This window comes from Lepidochelys kempii, chromosome 23 (assembly GCF_965140265.1).
Source record: "Lepidochelys kempii isolate rLepKem1 chromosome 23, rLepKem1.hap2, whole genome shotgun sequence".
NCBI classification, from domain to species: Eukaryota; Metazoa; Chordata; order Testudines; family Cheloniidae; genus Lepidochelys; species Lepidochelys kempii.
The window spans coordinates 1,952,406-1,972,100 of NC_133278.1; the positions used below are offsets into that span (position 1 = coordinate 1,952,406).

A 19,695-nucleotide genomic window follows, 5' to 3' on the forward strand; every position below is an offset into this window, starting at 1 on the left:
CGGGGCGCAGGGCCCTGCAGTGGGGAGCCGGAAGAGGGGGGCCGAGGCGGGAAAGGTGACGCGATCCCAGCGGGGAGCGGCTGGGCCAGCCCGACCGGAGTCTCCAGGAGCAAGTTAGGCCCCATCCTCAGTGGGTGTGAGATCGGGAGGCTCAGACAGCGCTGGGTGGATCCCCCAAGTGTACAGTGTTAGACCGGGGGTCAGGACCCTGCTGTCCTCCCACAGCTGGGAGAGAACCCAGGAGTCCTGGCACCCAGCCCACCCTGCTCTAACCACTAGAGCCCCAGCCCCTTCTCAGAGCCAGGAATAGGACCGAGGTAGCCTGGCTCCCAGCCCCTCCCACCCAGAGCTGGGGGGACTTAGGCAAGTCACTTCCCCCTCTCTGTGCCTCAGTTTCTCCTCCTGCCCTCCCCACACTCAGGCCCCCCGCCATGGCAGGCGCAGCGGGGGGAGACGCTCCCGGCCCTGCTGAGCTACCAGATGGATGAAGGACAATTGGCCCCGTTTCACAGAGGCCTGGCGAGAAGCTGACTCCCGCCCGGAGCCTTAGCCGCTAGGCCACGCTGCCTGGCACGGCCCCTCCATCCCTGCCTCACGCCCTGGCCCTGGAGAGCCGCTGCAGCCCCCCATCAGGCCAGCTAGCCCCTGCTCCTCCCACCCTGCCACCCTGCTGGGCCTGGCTTCTTCTGCCACCCCTGAGCCCGGGCAGTGAGCAGGAGGGACAGGATGGACCCTCAGCGACCCCCCCCCCCCGACCCCAGTCAGCCCCGTTACAGGCCTGAACCCAGCCCGATGGCCTGGCCAGCCAGCTAGCGGGGATTGGGGGCCGGGATTCTTGGGTTCTCTCCCCAGTTCTGGGAGGGGAATGGGGTCTAGTGGTTAGAGGCGCGTTGAGTCGGGAGGGGAGGCTGGGAGCCAGGACTCCTGGGTTCTGTGGGAGGCCCTGGGCCATCTGGGGTGGATGCAGCCTGGGCCCTGCCCTGCAATGGGGGAACCCCCCAACACAGAACCCCACTGGGGGGGCGTGGCTGGGACACGGGGCTCAGAGTTATGGCCTGACAAGGGAGAGGCCGCGAGATCAACGGGAAGGAGGGAAAAGCCCACAACAGAGGCCAGGGATTTTCTGAGGAACTTCAGCCCCCCAAATTCCAGTGGGTCCCCTGGAAACCCCAGCCTGAGCTCGGGGCTCGGCCCTGCTCTCATGAGAGTTTGGCCATTGGCTCAGGATCAGCTCCCACTTCCTCCCTCCACACGCCCACAGCCACTGGGCCTGCCTCAGTTTCCACAGTGCATTGAAGGCAATTGGGGAGGGGCAAGGGGGTCAAGCTCCTGGAGGGGCGATGGGGAGGGCGACGCTGAGGGTGACGTTGTGGCCCCATTGAGATTGGGGGCAGGGCGCCCTGAGCAAAGGCCAGTGATTTCGTGACACGAGTGACTCCAGGTTCACTCGCAGCTGGGCCCTGGGGGCCGGGCCAAGTGGTTCCTGTGGCTAAGGGCGGGATTACCTCATGAGCAGACGCGGCTGCCTGTTGCAGAGACCTCTGGTGCCTGCCCCCCAAATCAGCAGGAACGGGGGGCTCCAGGCAGAGCTGAGGAGATGGGCGTTGGTGCAGAGCGCTCACCAAGGGCGGGTACCCCCCGTCCCCACCAGCCCCCCTCACCGGGTTCACACCGCGGCCCATCTGCTCCCCTGCCTCAGGGCGTCCCCACGGGCCCCTGGAGCAACCAGGAGATGTTCCCTGAGCTAATTGACCGAAGACCCTCAGCCCTGACCAGGAGCCACCACTGTCAGCCCAGCCCAGGCTCCCCACTTCCCAGCCCTGCCGGTGCCCCTCACTCCCGACCCACAGCCCCCTGCCAGCCCAGCCCAGCCCAGCCCAGCCCTGGGGGCCCCCTCAGCTCTGCCGGTGCCCCTCACTCCCGACCCGCAGCCCCCTGCCGGCCCAGCCCTGGGCTCCCCCCCGCCCCCAGCTCTGTCGGTGCCCCTCACTCCCGACCCGCAGCCCCTGCTAGCCCAGCCCTGGGGGGCCCCCTCAGCTCTGCCGGTGCCCCTCACTCCCAACCCGCAGCCCCTGCTAGCCCAGCCCTGGGCCCCCCCAGCTCTGTCGGTGCCCCTCACTCCCAACCCGCAGCCCCTGCTAGCCCAGCCCTGGGCCCCCCCAGCTCTGTCGGTGCCCCTCACTCCCAACCCACAGCCCCTGCTACCCCAGCCCTGCCGGTGCCCCTCACTCCCGACCTGCAGCCCCCTGCCAGCCCAGCCCAGCCCAGCCCTGGGGGACCCCCCAGCCCTGCCAGTGCCCCTCACTCCCGACCCACAGCCCCCTGCCAGCCCAGCCCTGGGGCCCCCTCAGCTCTGCCGGTGCCCCTCACTCCCGACCCGCAACCCCTGCTAGCCCAGCCCTGGGGGGCCCCCTCAGCTCTGCCGGTGCCCCTCACTCCCGACCCGCAGCCCCCTGCCGGCCCAGCCCTGGGCTCCCCCCGCCCCTAGCTCTGTCGGTGCCCCTCGCTCCCGACCACAGGCCCCTGCCAGCCCAGCCCTGGGCTCCCCAGCAGCTCTGCCGGTGCCTCTCAATCCTGCCCTACCCCCTTACCTCTATTAGAGCCCTCACCTGAGTGAAGCGACCCAGCTGCGTGAGCATTTTGCAGGCTCGGGGCTAAAATTAGCAACGGCAAGAACCAAAAAAGCCAGCCCAGAACTCCGGGTTCTTTGCACTTTTTTTATTTTTTAAATCTTTAAACCACCAAAAACTGGGGGCTGGTACAGGAACCAGCCTCTCGCTAAATCAAGAATAAATATCAAGTCCTCAAAAATAGTTCGCATTGAAATTGTTTCTCCTACAGACACTGGAGTTTGACACCTAACAAAACTAGTCTAAAACCCCCCTCTACGTCAAGTTACAAAATAGCTTTTTTGTTTTTAAGCCAGTACTTTAGTGCACACAAAAAACAATCAAACTCTTTGCAGATATTTATGGTCTCGGCTTGCTTTGCTTTGCTTTTCTTTTTAATGTTTTTTGCCCCCGTTTCTTTAAAAACAAAACGACTGGAGCAAACCTATGGCTAGAAAAAAGCAAAAAATAAAACATTTCCACAGGTAGAGGCGTGAAAATAAAACCAGCTAGTCGTAGGCGGTGGAGACGTGACCTCCTAATGCCGAGGGATGTGGCAACGTTAGCAGCTAGGCCATTCGTTGCTCCTTTGCAAAGGGAAGAGCGGCAGAAATGAGGTATTCAGCCAAAAAATAAATTAAAACAGCCTTTGTCTGTGAAGGTGGAAACGGGGCTCGTCGTGGCGGCTCGCGGGAAAACAAAGAACTACAGAATCGCCCGAAACGAAACTCACAACCTGTCGGGGTTTATTTACATGCCAAAATTCTAAATGCGGCCGTGCAGTTCCACAGCGCCCCGGCTCTTGTCTAGTCCGATTCCCCGCTGCAAAGTGCGACCAGAGCCGGAGCGTTTTGCATGGGTGAAAATGATTGCATGGAGACGTTCGGGCCCCACAGTGAGCTGTAAGGTGGCTGGTTTCAATGCAAACCCCTGGCAAGGAGAATCAATCTGGGGCAGCAGACGTGCAAGGCGAGGTGGCTTCTGATGTTAGAACCGTCCCCAGAGCAAACGGCCACTCCAGTTCAGATCTCTAGGAGCCGACACCAGCTGGATCTCAGTGGGGCTGCCTCAGACAGAGATGGAGCTGAACCCGAATCCGCTACATCTTTGGGGGAGTTTCTATGCAGCCAGCTTTGGAAAAGGGGAGCAGTCAAAGGGGTCTGGTTAGAAAAGAAAAAGCTGGGTTCTCCATAGTCGTGCACCCACTAGTGTGGAACAGGTGTGGACGAGAATCCTTCCGATCCGGTTTCATGCCTCTTCCGCACTAGTGTAAATGTGTGTGCAAGGCAATGGGGAAACTGGGCCTCAAAGCATCACCAATTCTCTCTTCTCCCCAACACACTTTTAAACACAGCCAAAGGTGGGGGGCAGGGGGAAGCTCCATGTGAATGCAACGGCGTCAGGACCTCAGGTGGTCCACCCTGCAATTCCATTCTGAGCTGCCGGGCTCTGACCCCTGCCCCACAACTGGGCTGGAAACCAGGATGATTCAGGGAAAGCGGCTGAACATTCGACAGCTGGGATCTGTGCCGAGTTTCCCCACCTCCTGGCTAGTCACCATCTCAGCTCTCCTCCCTGCACAAGCCAGAGGACCCGATCCTGTCCCCATCCCGGGGAGTTTTGCCACCGGGGTCCGAGAGCAGCAGGAGCCGAACCCAGTTTGACTGCACCCCTTTCTGGCCCCAAGCCGACAAGCCCATGGGGCCTGTGCGAATGGCTTTCAGGATCGGGGCCCCCATTGGGTGGGAAGTTGTGCTTTGTGCCTGGATGTTGCCTCAGACCCCCCAAGGTATTTCAGCACCTAACTCCCATGTAAGAGCGATTTTTCCAGCCCTGCAAAGAGCCCAAAGGCCTCGTCGCTTGCGACGGGCGGCACCGAGGCCGCAGCATTCGAAATCAGCACGTTCTGGGGGATTTTGGGGGGTCGAACAGATGAACAATAAACAGAAAAAAAGCCCCCCGGGTCGGAGCCCGGAACAGCCAGGGCAGTTTGCTGAGCGTTTGGCCCAGGCCATACACCAGTCAGTCTCCTGGGAGAGCGCGAGGCAGGGGAGCCCTCAAAGCATAAGCATTTGTCGTCACTTTCAAGTTAACCCCCTCCCCAAATAATGGGTTTTGCACCCAAAATATCCAGGGGGGAGGGGAAATGGAGGTTAGAATAAAACACCACCCTGCAAACAGCCAGGCAGGCCTTGACCCTGGCTCGCGCCGCTGGCCTCTCAGCATAGATCTCTCCCCTCCAACTCGCTAAGTGCGACCGGGTCCCTTGCCCCGCTTCATGACCCGGGTTGCTTGCTTGAGACAGGGGTGTGGCCTGGCCACGGACCCATTCCGGGGTGGGTCAGCCCAGCAGCTCTGCGGCACGGGTTGGGGTGCTGGAGGGGGACCCCAGGGAGAGTTTGTGTCCAGACGCCTCTACCGAGAGCCCCCGGTACGGCCACGCCACTCCGATCCTGGCTCCACATAGCAGAGGGAGCCTGAAGACTCAGGATTTACATGGGGGGGAGTGGGTCTAGACAAATGCTCTCTAAATGCTCAATTCCCACCCCCCCACATATATTTTTACTGGTAATCTGCATTGTTCCTTTGACCCAGCAACGTCTCAGCTTCCAGCATTAAAGGCTCCCATCCCGAACCCGCTGCTGAAACGCAGCCACCTCTGGGCCAGAGCTCAGCTGCGGGCGCCCCAGCTGGGCAGACCCTCTCTCTGGCAGGATGTGGCCGGCGAGGTCTCCACCCAGAGGAAACGGGACCTCAGTTCCGGACGACTGGACTGTGGGCAGCTGAACCTGGAGCCGGTTCAATCCCGACGCTCCCTAAGCCGTCCTCGCTAGGCTGTGACCTCGGCACACGCCCTTCGCCCTGGCCCTCAGCTTTGCCAAGCACAGAGCTGTCCATCCACAGATCCCATGGCCCCATGCAAATGGAGGGCACGACAGAAGGGGAAACCGAGGCACGGGGTGGAACATCTGACACCTAATCATTGGCTGAGCTGGAAATAAAGCTGAGGAGAACTGACTCCCGGTCCCCACTTCTCTAAACCTCGCTCCCCTCCCAACACCGGAAAAAGAACCCAGGAGTCCTGGCAGCACATGCCTGGACCTAACTCCTCCACCTCACACCCTATTTCTTTCCACCCTTCACTTCCTTTGCTCAGACCCCCCCACCCGCCCCCTTTGAAGGATCAGGCCAGGGCTAGGGAGAAACCTGCCAGGGGCGGGGGGCTACTTCCCACCCAGAACCAGCCGTGCCACTTCCCAGCTCCACCCCTACAGATCCGGGTGCCACGTGGTGGGGGTGGCACAGACTGTGGGGGCTGCCACGCCAGCCAGCCCCCGCCCCGAGGAAATCAGCAGGGCGGGATCCCGGCTGAGATTCCTCGACAGATTTCGTGTCCGGGGCTCAGGCGGAAAAAAAACCCGAGGCACCGCCCGGCGCGAGGGGCCCATGTGGCCACGCCGGGTGGGGTCCTCAGTCCCCGAACAACCAAGCAGGGCAAGTTTCCAAGGAAGGGCAAACCCCCCGTGATGCCGGGCAAGGGGGAGTCCCCCCTCAGTCAGATCCCCGATGCTGGTTGCAATCTCAGTCTGGCGACGGACGTGGGTCGGAGGCCAGGCGGCTCGAGAAGGTGGCAGCGGGGAGGGGAGAGATGGGCCTTCGGGGTGGGGGGGGAAGCATGGACAGGGGGTGTCTCCCTGGCTGCCTCCTGCCACTTCACAAGACCTGGAACTTCCAGGAGCTCTGATCTTTGTAATCCAAGCAGTCCGCGGCGTTGAAATTGAGTTTCCAAGAGGCCGTCTGATCCTTGTAGTCTAAGCAATCCACCGAGCCAAAGCTGAGCCCGGCCGTGCCGTAGCCCTGGCTGGACAGGGAGGCCGGAGACTGGCTGAGGTGGCTGCCCATGGCCGGGGCGGCGATGGGGCTCAGGGCAGCGCCGGGGGCGGAGAGCTGCGGGTGCATGGGCGAGAGGTAGGAGCCGCAGTCCAGGCCGGGGAAGTAGGCGGAGGAGCCGGCGTAGCTCTGGGGGTAGCCGGTGGCCTGGGTGTAGGTCATGGGGTAGGCAGCGGAGCGCTGCATGCATGGGGTGGCCGAGGAGGCCAGGGGGTCGGGGATGGGGGAGATGGAGGCCGGGCTCCAGATGGAGACGGTGGCGCTGGCCGTGGAACTGGGGGTGCCCGAAGCGCCGGCGGGTGGGGGGCTGTACTGGCCGTTGGTGCTGGTTTCCGAGCTGGTCTCCCGGGCCGGCGAGCTCTTCTTCTTGGCCGGGCGCGCCTTGGCCTGGCCACTGCTCTGCTGCTGTTGCTGGCGGCATTTGGCCCGTCGGTTCTTGAACCAAACCTGCCGGGAGGGGGGGGGGCGGGGGTGAGCCACAGCGCCCAGGGGGGTCCGTTTCCCCTGGCCGTGGCCCGGCTGCAACAGCCGCTGGCGTCCATCTCCACCCCCTCCCGCTGGATCGGGGGGGTCGCAAAGCGCCCATCTCGCCCTCCCCTCCTAGGGCTGGTCTCTAGCCATTGAGCCCCCCGGATGACTGTACTCGGGGGGGGGGATTATCCTGCCCCTTCTCTCGGAGGATCTCAAAGCCCCAGAACTAGGGCAGAACAGAGCCAGCTGTTGTTAGTATTATCCCCAGAGCAGATAGGGAAACTGAGGCTGCAGGGGGAGCCTCTAGAATAATCCCATAATATCGGGACCTCTGAGAGTGTCGAGCACGGGGGATTTCCTGGCAGGAGCAGCGTAGAACTCAGCTGCTCCTCATCCAAAAGAGACACACACACACCCACTGTGTGAGCGCACAGCTCACTGCCTTACACCCAGCCTCGAATTTGTCCTCCCCCCAACCTGGTGATGTCTCTCTCTTGTTCTTAGCCCTTCGCTGTCAAGTTCGGGGGGTGAACTTGCCCCATGAACATCTCCCGAGAAACCCGGACCGTTTCCTGCAGGACGCAGACGGAGGGCGGCCAATTATCGGGAGATCTCGCATGGCAAATTTAAAAAGAGTCCAAATTTTACTGATTTCTAACTTTTAAAAATGGCATGATTTCTAAGCCAACTCTCGGGATTTGTTAACACTCAGGGTTGGCGATGTGGTAGGACGTGCTGGGCAGCTGTTGAGCCGGCTCTGAGCTCCGGGCAGCTAGGCTCTGTCTACATGGGAAAGCGAAACCAACCGAGCCTAAACCGGTTTATTTAACCCAACGCCAAAGGCAGGGCGCACGCTCCGGTACAACCGAGTCTGCCGGGGGCGCTATTTGACCGATATAGTTGTACCAGTCCGACCCCTCGTGTGGAGGCAGTTTCACTGGGATGAAAGCCTCTTAAGCTGGGGGTCACCCACTTTGTAGCTTCTGTCAGTCAAGCGTATTGCACCCCACAGGGGCTGTTGGCAGGGAGTGGGCGGGGGGCACAACAGGGGGCGCTCTTCCAGGCAGTCAGTGCTGGCACCAATGCCCCAGCGCAGCACTAGGGGGCGCTGTGCTGCAGGGAGTGGGGTGGGGGGTCAGGAGGGGGCACTCTCCCCTCCCAGGCTGGTCTGGCCCCAATGCCATCTTCCAGCAGAGGGAAACGCTGCAGCCCGGCCTCCCGAGGCCACGTTGCAAAGAGTCCAGGTGTTTACTCAGGCGCCCAGCTGGGATAACCACATTCATCCTCCCAAAGCCCCTGGCAGCTTCCCTGGACTTTAGCTCCTACCCAGCCCTGCAAGGTTCACAGCACAGCCCCCTGGCTCCTCTCCAGAGGTGGCCGCCTTTCTGGGCTGGGCAAACACCCGCTCTTGATATCACATGCATTGGGTTACATTTGTGGGGTCCCACAGGGGATGTAAAATCCTGTTCCACCTCCATTGCAAGGTAGGATTTCCCCAGAGGCTGCTGGGAGCTGCACACAGAACTCAAACCTGCTCCCAAACCCCAGCACGCTGCTAAAGGAGAATCCCCATCGGCTGTCAGCAGTATAGGGCTTATGACACCAAGGTGAGCAGTTCCAATTCCACTCAGCAGAGGGCAGCGGCCAGCCATGTGTGCTCACACATACACCCTTTCCAGCAGGAGGCAGCAGTACATACACACACGCATGCGTACACACACACAACCGTCTGGCCAGGGGTCAGTCCGGGCTCCCATCCTCACCTGCACCCGGGACTCCGGCAGGTTGATCTTGAGCGCTACCTCCTCCCGCATGAAGATGTCGGGGTAGCGGGTCTTAGCGAAGAGCGCCTCCAGAATGTCCAGCTGGGCCCGCGTGAAGGTCGTCCGCTCGCGCCGCTGCTTCCGTGGGGTGGCTGTGGGGGGAGAGGAGACAGTTACGCCTGCTGCTCTCAGGGTGGGACGGACAAGCCGGGGGGGTTGTCCCCGGAGTGGGGGGCTGCGGGAGCAGCAATCAGGGCTGTCCCCCAGGCATCTGCTTCTCCCTGCCCTTCGGTGACCCCCTTCCAGGGCACGGTGGGGGGCAAGCGGCTTGTTCCACTGCATTACCGTAATACACCTCATAAATAACGTACAGCATCTAGCGCCAGGGGGCCTGGCCCACAACTGGGGCGCCAAGGCGCTACCGTAATACACCAGCCAAATAATCATAATCATTCAGCCCTGGGTGTCTGGGCCACTCCACAGCTCCGAGCAATTTGTTACCAGAGAAAGAGATCTTGGCTAAGGCAAAGGCATTTGTAGCTCAGAAGGCAGGAGAGTCTAGTGGTCAGACCACCAGGCTCAGGATCAGTGACCTTGGAGGAACTGGGCCGTCGTCGCTGTGTGCCTCGGTTTCCCACCCGCCCAGTGGAGAGGAGGGCTCCGCCCATAGCATGGCAGGAGGAGGGCGGGCTGTTATTTTGGTGCGTTTGTTGCAGCGTTATGTGGGGTGGGTGGGTCTCGAAAATCCCCCCCCAGAAAACCCAGTGTGTGATTTACGGAACAGGCCCTCTAGGGCTTGGCCGGGTTGGATTACAGACTGCGAGGGGTTCGGATGCTCCGAGGGGGGTGAGAGGAGCCGGGCAGAGCTGCCCGTGTCTGTCAGTGTGAAGGCCCCAGCAGCCTTTCCCGCAGCTCTGGCCTGCAGGTCAGCCCTTTCCGGTGCAGTCGTTGGCCTGGCTGCATGGAGAGCGGGGCCAGAGGGTGCAAGCAGGGGGCTGTGGAGATGCCAGAGGGACCCTGGCAGCCGGGGAGGTGATTTAAATTGGCCATTCGGCTTTCGTTTGCACAAGTTGCCATGTGGCCGTTTGCACCAGGGCAAAGTGAGGGCAAAATGCCACCACGACAGGGTCACCCTCATTGCACTGGGGCACGTGGGTGTGTAAGGAGCAATGCACAGGGGAATGAGACCCTTTAGTGCAGCTACACCTGATTCACACCCGTTGCAGTGGAGAGTCAGAGCCCGTGGAGAGTGAGACCACGGGGTTTTAATGACTAGTGACTTTAGACCCCTCCTCATTTTGAGTCTCCACCTGCCCTTCGGGGCGGACGGGGGTGAGGGTGAAAATCAGATCTCTTTGAGGAGCCTCAGGTATGGGCCGTCCAATCCCAAGTCACTCTTGAAACTCATGACTGTGTGGCCACGCATTGCACGTGACACACACCCAGACTGCTCGGGGTGCGTGTGCACTGGGGACGCGTGGTCGAGATTAGAGGAACCCTGCACTAGGTCACACGTTTGCTCAGCATTTCTCCTGCGTCTGTGCTTAGAGCTGGGGGATCCTACAGTGGGGTCCGGCTTAAAGCCAGGAACCCAGAAATCCCCCGCAATGTTGGGCTGAGCTTGGATCTCAACTTTCTCGTCAGCTCCATCTCTGAGAAACGCAGTCAGCTTCTCAGTTTGCGGCTTGTGCCGTCCTCTGCACCTGGGCACCGCTGAGTGTAATGAGCTAGAATGAGAGCCGTTTGCACCCACATCGCACGAGTGTAAAGGTCTGCGGACAAGGGGCCTGGGAATGGCGAAGCTGGCTTGTCTCTCGCCAGCGGTTTAGCCTCTAAGGGGTTCTCAGGCCAAATTATAATAGCGTTGGGAAACCAAATAACTATGCACATAGACACGTCCAAATCATTACAATTTATTTATTGCTAGCTAGTGAGTCTGCTGTGACAAGAGGTACTTGTATGTTTGTTAATATCACTTGTCACAGCAGACTTACTCAGCCCTACCAGGCCTGGGGACAAAGTAAGCCCTGGGGGAGGGCCAGGGGAGATGGGGGTGCAGTGCAGGGGAGGAGGCAGCGAGGGCTGGAGCCTGAAGCCTGGGGCCAGAGCCCAAAGTCCCGTAGCTGGAGGATGGGGCCCGAGAATGGGGCCCGAGAATGGAGCCCGAAGCCATATGGCCGGACCTCAGGGCCTGCTGACAGCCAGCCAGTGCCAGAGCCCGAAGCCCCGCAGCCAGAGCCTGTCGCCCCCAAGCTGAGCCCCACTGCCCCTGGGAAGGTGGGGAACTCACTGGCTGCCTGATTTTCCAGCCTTGTGCCCCACGTGACTCCAGGGGGCCCCAGCGACCAACACCAAGGTGGTGCATCCAGGAGCAACAGAGAGGGGTGGGGGTGCTACTTTGCAGGCCAGCGTTCTGAGTTTCAATGAGGGGGACATGACTGCAGGGAGAGCAGAAACCCACTGATTGCAAATTCCCACAAGCAACCCTCGGGCTCTTAGGTGACCTCTGTCAAAGTATCTCTGAATGATATTCTATGACTCAAACCCCAGTCTCTTCTAGGTGACTATTTCACTCTGACAACTGGTTTATTCCGCTCACTTTAATAGTCATAATGATAAGGTAAAATAAATGAATCACAGAGAGTGGGTGAAATAAGCCTAACTCATTTGCTTTGCTCACTCTATAATAATTGGTTTATTTCACTCACTCTCTAGAATAGAACAGGAGGACTTGGGGCACCTTAGAGACTAACCAATTTATTAGAGCATAAGCTTTCGTGAGCTACAACTCACTTCATCGGATGCATTCAGTGGAAAATACAGTGAGGAGATTTATATACACAGAGAACATGAAACAATGGGTGTTACCGTACACACTGTAAGGAGAGTGATCACTTAAGGTGAGCTATTACCAGCAGGAGAGTGGGGGCGGCGGGGGGGGGACCTTTTGTAGTGATAATCAAGCTCATGCTCAAATAAATTGGTTAGTCTCTAAGGTGCCACAAGTACTCCTTTTCTTTTTGCAAATACAGACTAACACGGCTGCCACTCTGAAACCTGTCTCTAGAATAGCTGGCTGATCTCAGTCGCTGTAGAATAACCGGGCTGGCTGACTCGTTCAGCGTCATGGTAACTGGTTTATTTAGCTGTATTTACAATAATAACCAACTGATTTTGCTTTCTTCCTCTAGAATTATTACACCACCTGTTTGCTTTTTCCAGTGCCTAGAGAATAACTAGTCTACTTCACACGCTCAGGATAAAGCTCAGGACAATGCTAACATCTCACTGAGGATCATGGATTTCTTTGATGTGTGAAGTAATTGTAACTGGCGTATTTCACTCACTCAATTGAACAGAAACTGGTGTCTTCAGCTCTGTACGATAAGAACCAAGGTCACTTGCTGGCTATGTAATGGTAACTAACTTATTTCAGGTTTCAGAGTAACAGCCGTGTTAGTCTGTATTTGCAAAAAGAAAAGGAGGACTTGTGGGACCTTAGAGACTAACCAATGTATTTGAGCCTAAGCTTTCATGGGCTAAAACCCACTTCATCGGATGCATGGAGTGGAAAATACAGTAGGAAGATATAGATATCTATATACTGCATGCATGCAATGAAGTGGGTTTTGGCTCATGAAAGCTCATGATCAAATAAATTTGTTAGTCTCTAAGGTGCCACAAGTCCTCCTCGTTCTTTTAACTTATTTCACTCTCTCTACAATAATTAGTTTCTTTCCCCCAGCAACCACAACAGGGTGACCGGATGTCCCGATATTTGGGACTTTGTCTTGTATAGGATTCTATGACTCCCCACCGATTTTTCACACTGCTCTCTGCTCACCCTAACCCACAACCCACTCCACAGAAATTGATAGCTCTGAAATTGACGGTAGGTTCTTCTGTGGCCTCCATGACCCTAGTCTCCGAGCGCCCATGGAGGAATCGCGGAAAGGCACTTACTTGGGTATCCCACGGCGGAGTGGAGCAGGTCCATGCCCGGTCCTGCTAGGGTTAACCCATTGACTGCATAATGAGGCTGCTTCATATAGGACATCATGCTCAGGAACTGGCGATCCCGAAGGGGCTCCTTCTCGTCTCACCCACCCCGGAGGACTGGGACGCTAGGTTATTCCAATCCGCTCAGCTGCCCAGGCTCGCTGCAGAGTGGAGAGAGGAAAAGACACACCCAGAAATTGTGGGCACCCTCCTCTAAAAGTGGCCAGGGGGAGCTGAGGTAAGGGCTCCTCCAATGGTGAGAAGACAGCACCGGGACTTCACACCTTCAGGGGACCAGGGTTGAAGGAGACTGGTTAACCCTTTAATCCACACTTCCCTTCCAATTAACTCAACCAAGCCCAGCAAACCTCCCTGCCCTCCCCCACGCTGTTGCGTTGTTCCTCTGCATGGATAGCAGACACACACCCAGCTCAGGGCATGGGGCAGGAGAAGGGGCTGGCTACAGGCTAGAGCAGGGGTCGGCAACCTTTCGGAAGCGGTGGGCCGAGTCTTCATTTATTCACTCTAATTTAAGGTTTTGCATGCCAGTCACACATTTTAACGTTTTTAGAAGGTCTCTTTCGATAAGTCTTTAATATAGATCTAAACTACTGTTGTATGTAAAGTAAATAAGGTTTTTAAAAATGTTTAAGCTTCGTTTAAAATTAAATTAAAATGCAGAGCCCCCCGGACCGGTGGCCGGGACCCGGGCAGTGTGAGTGACACCTTTGGCACGTGTGCCATAGGTTGCCTACCCCGGGCTAGAGATACAAAGCAGCGTCCCCGGAAAGGCGCGGGAAGAGGCCTCCCTGCCCCATTGCAACATCAGTCCATACCGCACCAGTTAAGTCGACCCCTATAAGAAAGAAGCTCTCCGGTCAGTTTCCATTACAGTAGGGTGGAAACTTCTGTACAGTCCAGTTCCTGGGAGGTGTAAAGCACAGATCTGCTGACGAAGTGTGGGGGGAAGCATGGGGGCAGATTGGGGTTTTGGCTATTTGTACCAGGCCGGATCCTCAGCTGGTGTGAGATTCGCTCGTTAACACCAGCTGAGGGTCTAGAATGGGGATGCAGCTGTTCCGATTTATGCCAGCTGTGTGTCTGGGCCCAGGGTCATCAGGGCCTCCAGGGCACAGGCTAGTGAAGAAATGTACAAAGTCAGAAGACCAGGGTTTTGCTAACAGAATAATTTAATGTGGTCAGCTGACCGGACCAAGACCCTGTGGGATGGGACCAGTTCTCTAGGGGACAGGGCCCTGGATGGAGATGCTGAAATCCTGGTTCTAGTCCCAGCTCTGCCAGTGAACTGATGTGTAAGTCACTGCCCCAGTTAGTGCCTCAGTTTCCCCTCCCACTCCTTGTCTATTGCAATTGTCAGCTTTTTGGGGCAGGGATTGTCTATCACTCTTTGTGCAGTAACTGGCATGACGGGGCGCTGATTTCGCTTGGGGTCTGGGCAGCGCCTGACACGACGGGGCCCTGATCTTGGTCGCGGTCTGGGCAGCGCCTGGCACGACAGGGCCCTGATCTTGGTCTGGGCCTTTTAGGGGCCAGCATAATACAAATAAATCAGTTCCATGCCAGAGAACCCTCGGGCAATCAATCTAAGAAGAGCTCTCCCTGAAAGGCAGCTGTTGCCAGGCTATAGACAAGGCCCCACTATCGCTGGCCTTCCCTTAGAAAATATAGCCAATATATCCCATCCTGGCCCACCCCACGTTAATTTCCCCCCAAGAGGTAACAACTTTGGGAGACCTCGTGGGGCTGAGCATTTTAGAGTCATCTGCTCGGAGCAGATCTGATCACGGCAATGCTGTGTAGGCGGCTTTGGTCTAATTCCTTACCCATCACTGTCACGGACACAGCGTGAGGGTGCGAGCACTTAGTGCAAACGGCTCACGATTGTTTGAGCACTGACCAGCGGCTGAAAACGAGGAGGCTGTTTTGCTAGTGTAGACGAGAACTTGCTTTCTTGTTTCCTTTTGCCTTAACTAGCTGCTGTCGTCTGAGCCATTCCATACCCAGACGGATTCAGGAAAGGAGAGGAAAACCGTGCCACCCCTGCCACCTCCTCTGTCTGTGCCATTAAACTCCCTCCAGGGGAACACGAGAATTCGTGCCAGGCCAAGCCACATTGTATTGCGCTCATTCCGGTTAATAACAGGGCTGGTGACGAGCACGGCCCAGAAAACGCTCATAAATCACGAACGAATTCAACACCTTTTCTTGGCCGGGTCTAGAACTAGAGCCCAGATAAATGGGTTTCAACAGGCAAAACCAAATGAAATAAAACAAAATTAGCCGTGGCGAGGCTGCCTTCACCAGGCGGGGAGGTTCCTCTTGAGTTTGCCTGCTGGGAAGTTTCCATAGGAGGGGAGCCATTTAATAGGATCCACCCCCCTTCTCCTTCCAGCTTCCTACATTTTGTGGATTCGGCTCAGTCAGGGTCCAGAGCTCAGCTGGACTTGAAAAGTCAAAACACATCCCAGATTTTCCCTTCTTTCTGGTTTGGATCGGGGGGGGGGGGGGGGGAGGAGGGGTGTCTATAAAAGGCCCACAGGGGAAGATCTCTGAGAGCAGAGGACTCTTTCATCTAGCAGATAAGGACAAAATCCCTGGCTTCATTCGTACAGAATCTGGCGCAATGGGGCCTGGGCCACGGTGCTACCATAATACACCTAAAGCAATAAAAACGTACAGCGCCCAGCACAATAGGGGCCTGGCCCATGCCTGGGGTGCCTACGTGTTACCATAATGCACCTCATAGAAACAAAAATGTACAGCGCCTGGCACAGCAGCGGTCTGGTCCATGCCTGGGGCCCCAAGGGCTATCACAATAAAGATACGATGGCTGAAAGTTGTCTAGAAACAAGGGACACCTTTTAACAGCAAGAGCAGTTAACCTACAATCGCCAAGCCCCAGCCTTCAAAATATCAGGCATCAGGCTCCAAAAAAACCGAAACAAGTTACAAGACTGGCTTAAGAAATCACGAGATCTTCAAAGCCCCACAGGATGTGGGGGCCTTTTTGTTTCATTTTCTGGGGTGGGAGCCTTTGCAGGTCATGTTTACAGGCTGTTCTCTGGAGCCCTGCGAGCTAGAAACAAAACCGGCAAGCCGAATTCCCATCATCACGGAAAAACCACCTCATTCCCGGGGTGGAGTTTTTAAGGGAAGCGCCTGCTACTGCAGATTGGCCACGGTGGGACACCCTCCCAAGCGACTGGGGGGATTTTCCTTAGAACCTTAGAATCGAGCTGGGGTGTCTTTCTAAAAGACGCCCACCAGTTATGGAGTCTGGTGTGGGAATTGCTGCTTGAATTTCTCGGATCGGGGAAGCGTAGGTCACAAGATCTTAATGAAAAGGAGGACTTGTGGCTCCTCACTTCATCGGATGCTGTAGCTCCCGAAAGCTCATGCTCAAATAAATTTGTTAGTCTCTAAGGTGCCACAAGTCCTCCTGTTCTTTTTGCGAATACAGACTAACCCGGCTGCTACTCTGAAAAAATATCTTAATAGTTCCTTCTGGCCTTAAAACCTATCCCTCAGAATAAATCCTGAAATGCCACCACGATGGAGCTTTATTCATCTGGGGGCTGCTATTTTTGCCTTGCGCCAGGATTTCTGGCCTGTACTGATTTTGCATCTCTTAATGGAGCTGCTGGGTGGGGACAGTGGGATCCAGCTAATTCCTTATTCTCTCCATGAAAACAAACTGTGGGTAAAGTAACAAAATAATGAGGGTTGAACCAAACTTCCTCCTAAAACAGCCCCTTGATTGCAATTTGCCATCCTCAGTCATTAGCTGCCTTGCATGGTAAATTTCTGAGGGCACTTGTAAACAAGTGGAGGATTGGGGAGAGTGGGGGATGAACTGATAGACTCACAGTTAGCAACTCATTTGCACCTTACTAAGCAGCCTTCGGCTTCTAATGCTGCATGTTGACTCTGGAGTGAAGTCTGTAAACAGGGCATTGATGAATTTTTGCACTTCCAGATTTGATCAGAGGAAAAACAAGTCTGAGCAAAAAACCAAAACCAAACAACTAAAACCAAACAAAAAAATCCCACCACAAATACATCAAAAATAGAGCCCATTAGAGGAGGGAAATCCAGAAAGAGCCTTTTAGAACAAATTGATGTATTAAGGGGAAAACTCTTTGGATCACTTGATATTTCCCTGTTCTATTCATTCCCTCTGGGGCACCTGGCATCAGACAGGACACTGGGCTAGATGGACCTTTGGTCTGACCCAGTGTGGCCGTTCTTATGTTCTTAAAATGCATTGGAATGTATTTTCAAGAACAAATTTTTTTTTCCTTTTGGCCGACAAACGTACGGTAAAATTTGTAAAACGTCTAAATGATAGAGGAATTTAAAGTACAATTTTTCAAAAGGGCCCCCAAAGTCAAAGTCATTTGGGTGCTATTGAAAATGTGATCCTGAGTTATGAATTATCATTATTACCTAGTTCTTATATAGCACTTTTCATCAGTAGCTCTCAAATCTGAAATGACAGCGAGCTAAGGTGATTCTGTTAATAATTTTTTCCCCAAACAGAACCAGTTTAAATGCCCATGTTTTTTCTTCCAAACCTTTTATACAAATAATTCTGGTGATTTCGCTGACAAGTCAACAAAATCCACTTTAACTAAAACCACTAGAGATAGATAATCTGGGAAAGCACTGAGATCGATTTAAAATAATGGATTTTGCAGAATGGCCAGGCAGGGGCAAAGAAAACATGTTTTTGAGTGTTGAAAAAACACTTTAAATAGCTCAAAGCATTTGAAAGTGGTTTTGATGATTTTGCAAAACCTGTATGAATTACATTCAGATCTTTTCTTCTTAGTTCATAAAGAGATTTGCGAAATCAAGTTTTCCTCTTTGTGGGGATAATCGGTTATTTTACCAAAAGGAATAATTGAATAAAAGACATTTTAGCAGTGTTGTGTCTGAAATGTTTTGGTAGCATTTAGCTTGTTTCTGGCACAAAACAAGCCATGAATCGCTGAAGAATTGAAGAATGCCACAATTTGATCCCAAAATGTATGAATGTATTTTTCTCTCTAGAGATATATCACAATGTATATATATTTATATATAGACACATTATTATTATTTTATTATTATTAGAAAATCATCAGTTTTGTTTATGTTAAATATACATATTGAAATATACTCACTGGAATTCTATAATTATTATTTAAATGAAAAAAGCAAGATGCATGCCTCCTTTGTTAGGAAGCAAACATAGTAACTGAGCTGAACTTAGAATATTGTTACAAATCATTGCAAGGCAATTGCGTGCAACCAATATTCTGATCATTCTTTCCCCTTCTCTCAGTTAATTAATAGGAATTTAGATAAATCACATCTCCCTGAGAGTTTAAAGTTAGACCTTAAAACAAAATAATAAAGATTTAGTTCTGAAGAGCTTTTTATGCATCATTTTTCGTTTGCGTTTTATGTATTGAAGGTAACTTAACAATTAGAAGGGACCTTGTTAAGGCTAATGGTGATGACTTAAAACATGAGTTGGAATGAAACCGACAACATTATTCCTGGTTTGATCCATTTCTGAAGGCAGGTTACCACCTTTGAACGTAGTTCTTTTAGGGTGTTGATCATAGCAAAACAAAAGAGAAATATTTTTTCCCCTCTTCTCTAGATCCAGGTTTTATACTGAATCATTTTGCACTGGCTATTGCTTTTGCATGTTGAAAAGGAATGTAACTGCTTTCTAGAGCGGTATCCAACCTTAATATTTTTGATGAAATTTGTCAGTAAGCCAATTTGTAACGAAACTTATATTGTTGTCAACTTCTTAGGCTGAGTGAAATATATAAATGGACCCACAACTCGGCTGTGGTGATGACTGGCCAAATTTTCTTCCAGTTCAGTGTGATCCGTTGACAGTGGGGCAAATTGTGGGTTTAAGCCTGGGCTGTGCGAATATGACAAATCACCCTACAAAAAGTTCTTTGGTCCCTTATCACTCAGTACAAAACTTTGGCCCCTTCACACTGACTTTATTATTATCATTTTGTCATTATAATTATAGGAACAACTTTGTTTAAGATCCTTTTAAAAAACCTGACTCAATTTCCATGAATCAGATGTTTGAATCTGTAGGGGAAAAAAAATCACAACTTCATTTTCAATTGGTTCTAAAAACATCCCAGGTTTCGGTGCCACTTTAAGCCATCTTGTCCACAGCCAGGTTACAATCTTTGCAACAGGAAAAAGCAAAGATTAAATTCCAGTTTGTTTAAAACAGTGTGCAAAAGCATGAATAGTACAGGTTTACAACCCTCTCCATTTAAAACAACCCCAGCCCTAGAGACTGCGGCATGGCTGCTACCTATGCGGGTGGCTTTAAAAGAAAATCTGTCCCTGTGGATATATTTTGTGAAACTCATTTGACTTAAGATTCCAGCGTACAAACAAAATATAAGGGAAATTCTAATCTAAACTGATTTCCTGCTGAGAATTTATAAAAGAAAGTTAAGAAATAAGAATAAACCAAAGAAGAATGCCTTGTTTTAGATCTATCCTGTTGGCTGGAAGAAATAAGCAAGATTTGCACGTTTGCGGCAGTTGTGTCGTTTTCTTTTTGAACTGTCCTTACCTTGGTAATCCCAAGAAAGAAAGTTTTGGGGTTTTCTTTGGGGATTTAATTCTTGCCCCAGCAAGGCTAGTGAGCAGAGGGCTCGAATGGCATAGCAGCAAAGTCACCTCTGGCATTGGCAGTCGAGGTGTGCAAATTCTGCTTTGGAGGCAGAAAAAAATTCCTACCCGTCTTTACCAAAGGTCTTCTTACCTTTTTGCCCAAGCAAATGTCCTTCCAAAGGGTCCAGACTGAACAGTGCTGGGAGGTGCTGGAAGAAAACATAACAGAGACCGGTTTGCTGCTGGATCACCAGAAGAGGATGTGCAAATCTTTAGCAAACCCATGCCAC

General features: G+C 53.8%; 1 protein-coding gene across 1 annotated transcript; it reads right to left on the reverse strand.

Moving 5' to 3' along the window:
* Nucleotides 1-2,742: 2,742 nt before the first annotated feature.
* CRX (cone-rod homeobox) lies at nucleotides 2,743-19,607 on the reverse strand. The gene is made up of 4 exons (XM_073321419.1): nucleotides 19,557-19,607; nucleotides 12,698-12,894; nucleotides 8,735-8,886; nucleotides 2,743-6,947 (listed from the first exon to the last, which is right to left on the reverse strand). Exons 2-4 carry the CDS (start codon nucleotides 12,792-12,794, stop codon nucleotides 6,324-6,326), a joined length of 873 nt encoding a protein of 290 aa, XP_073177520.1. The 5' UTR covers nucleotides 12,795-12,894; nucleotides 19,557-19,607; the 3' UTR covers nucleotides 2,743-6,323.
* Between the last annotated feature and the right edge of the window lie 88 nt (nucleotides 19,608-19,695).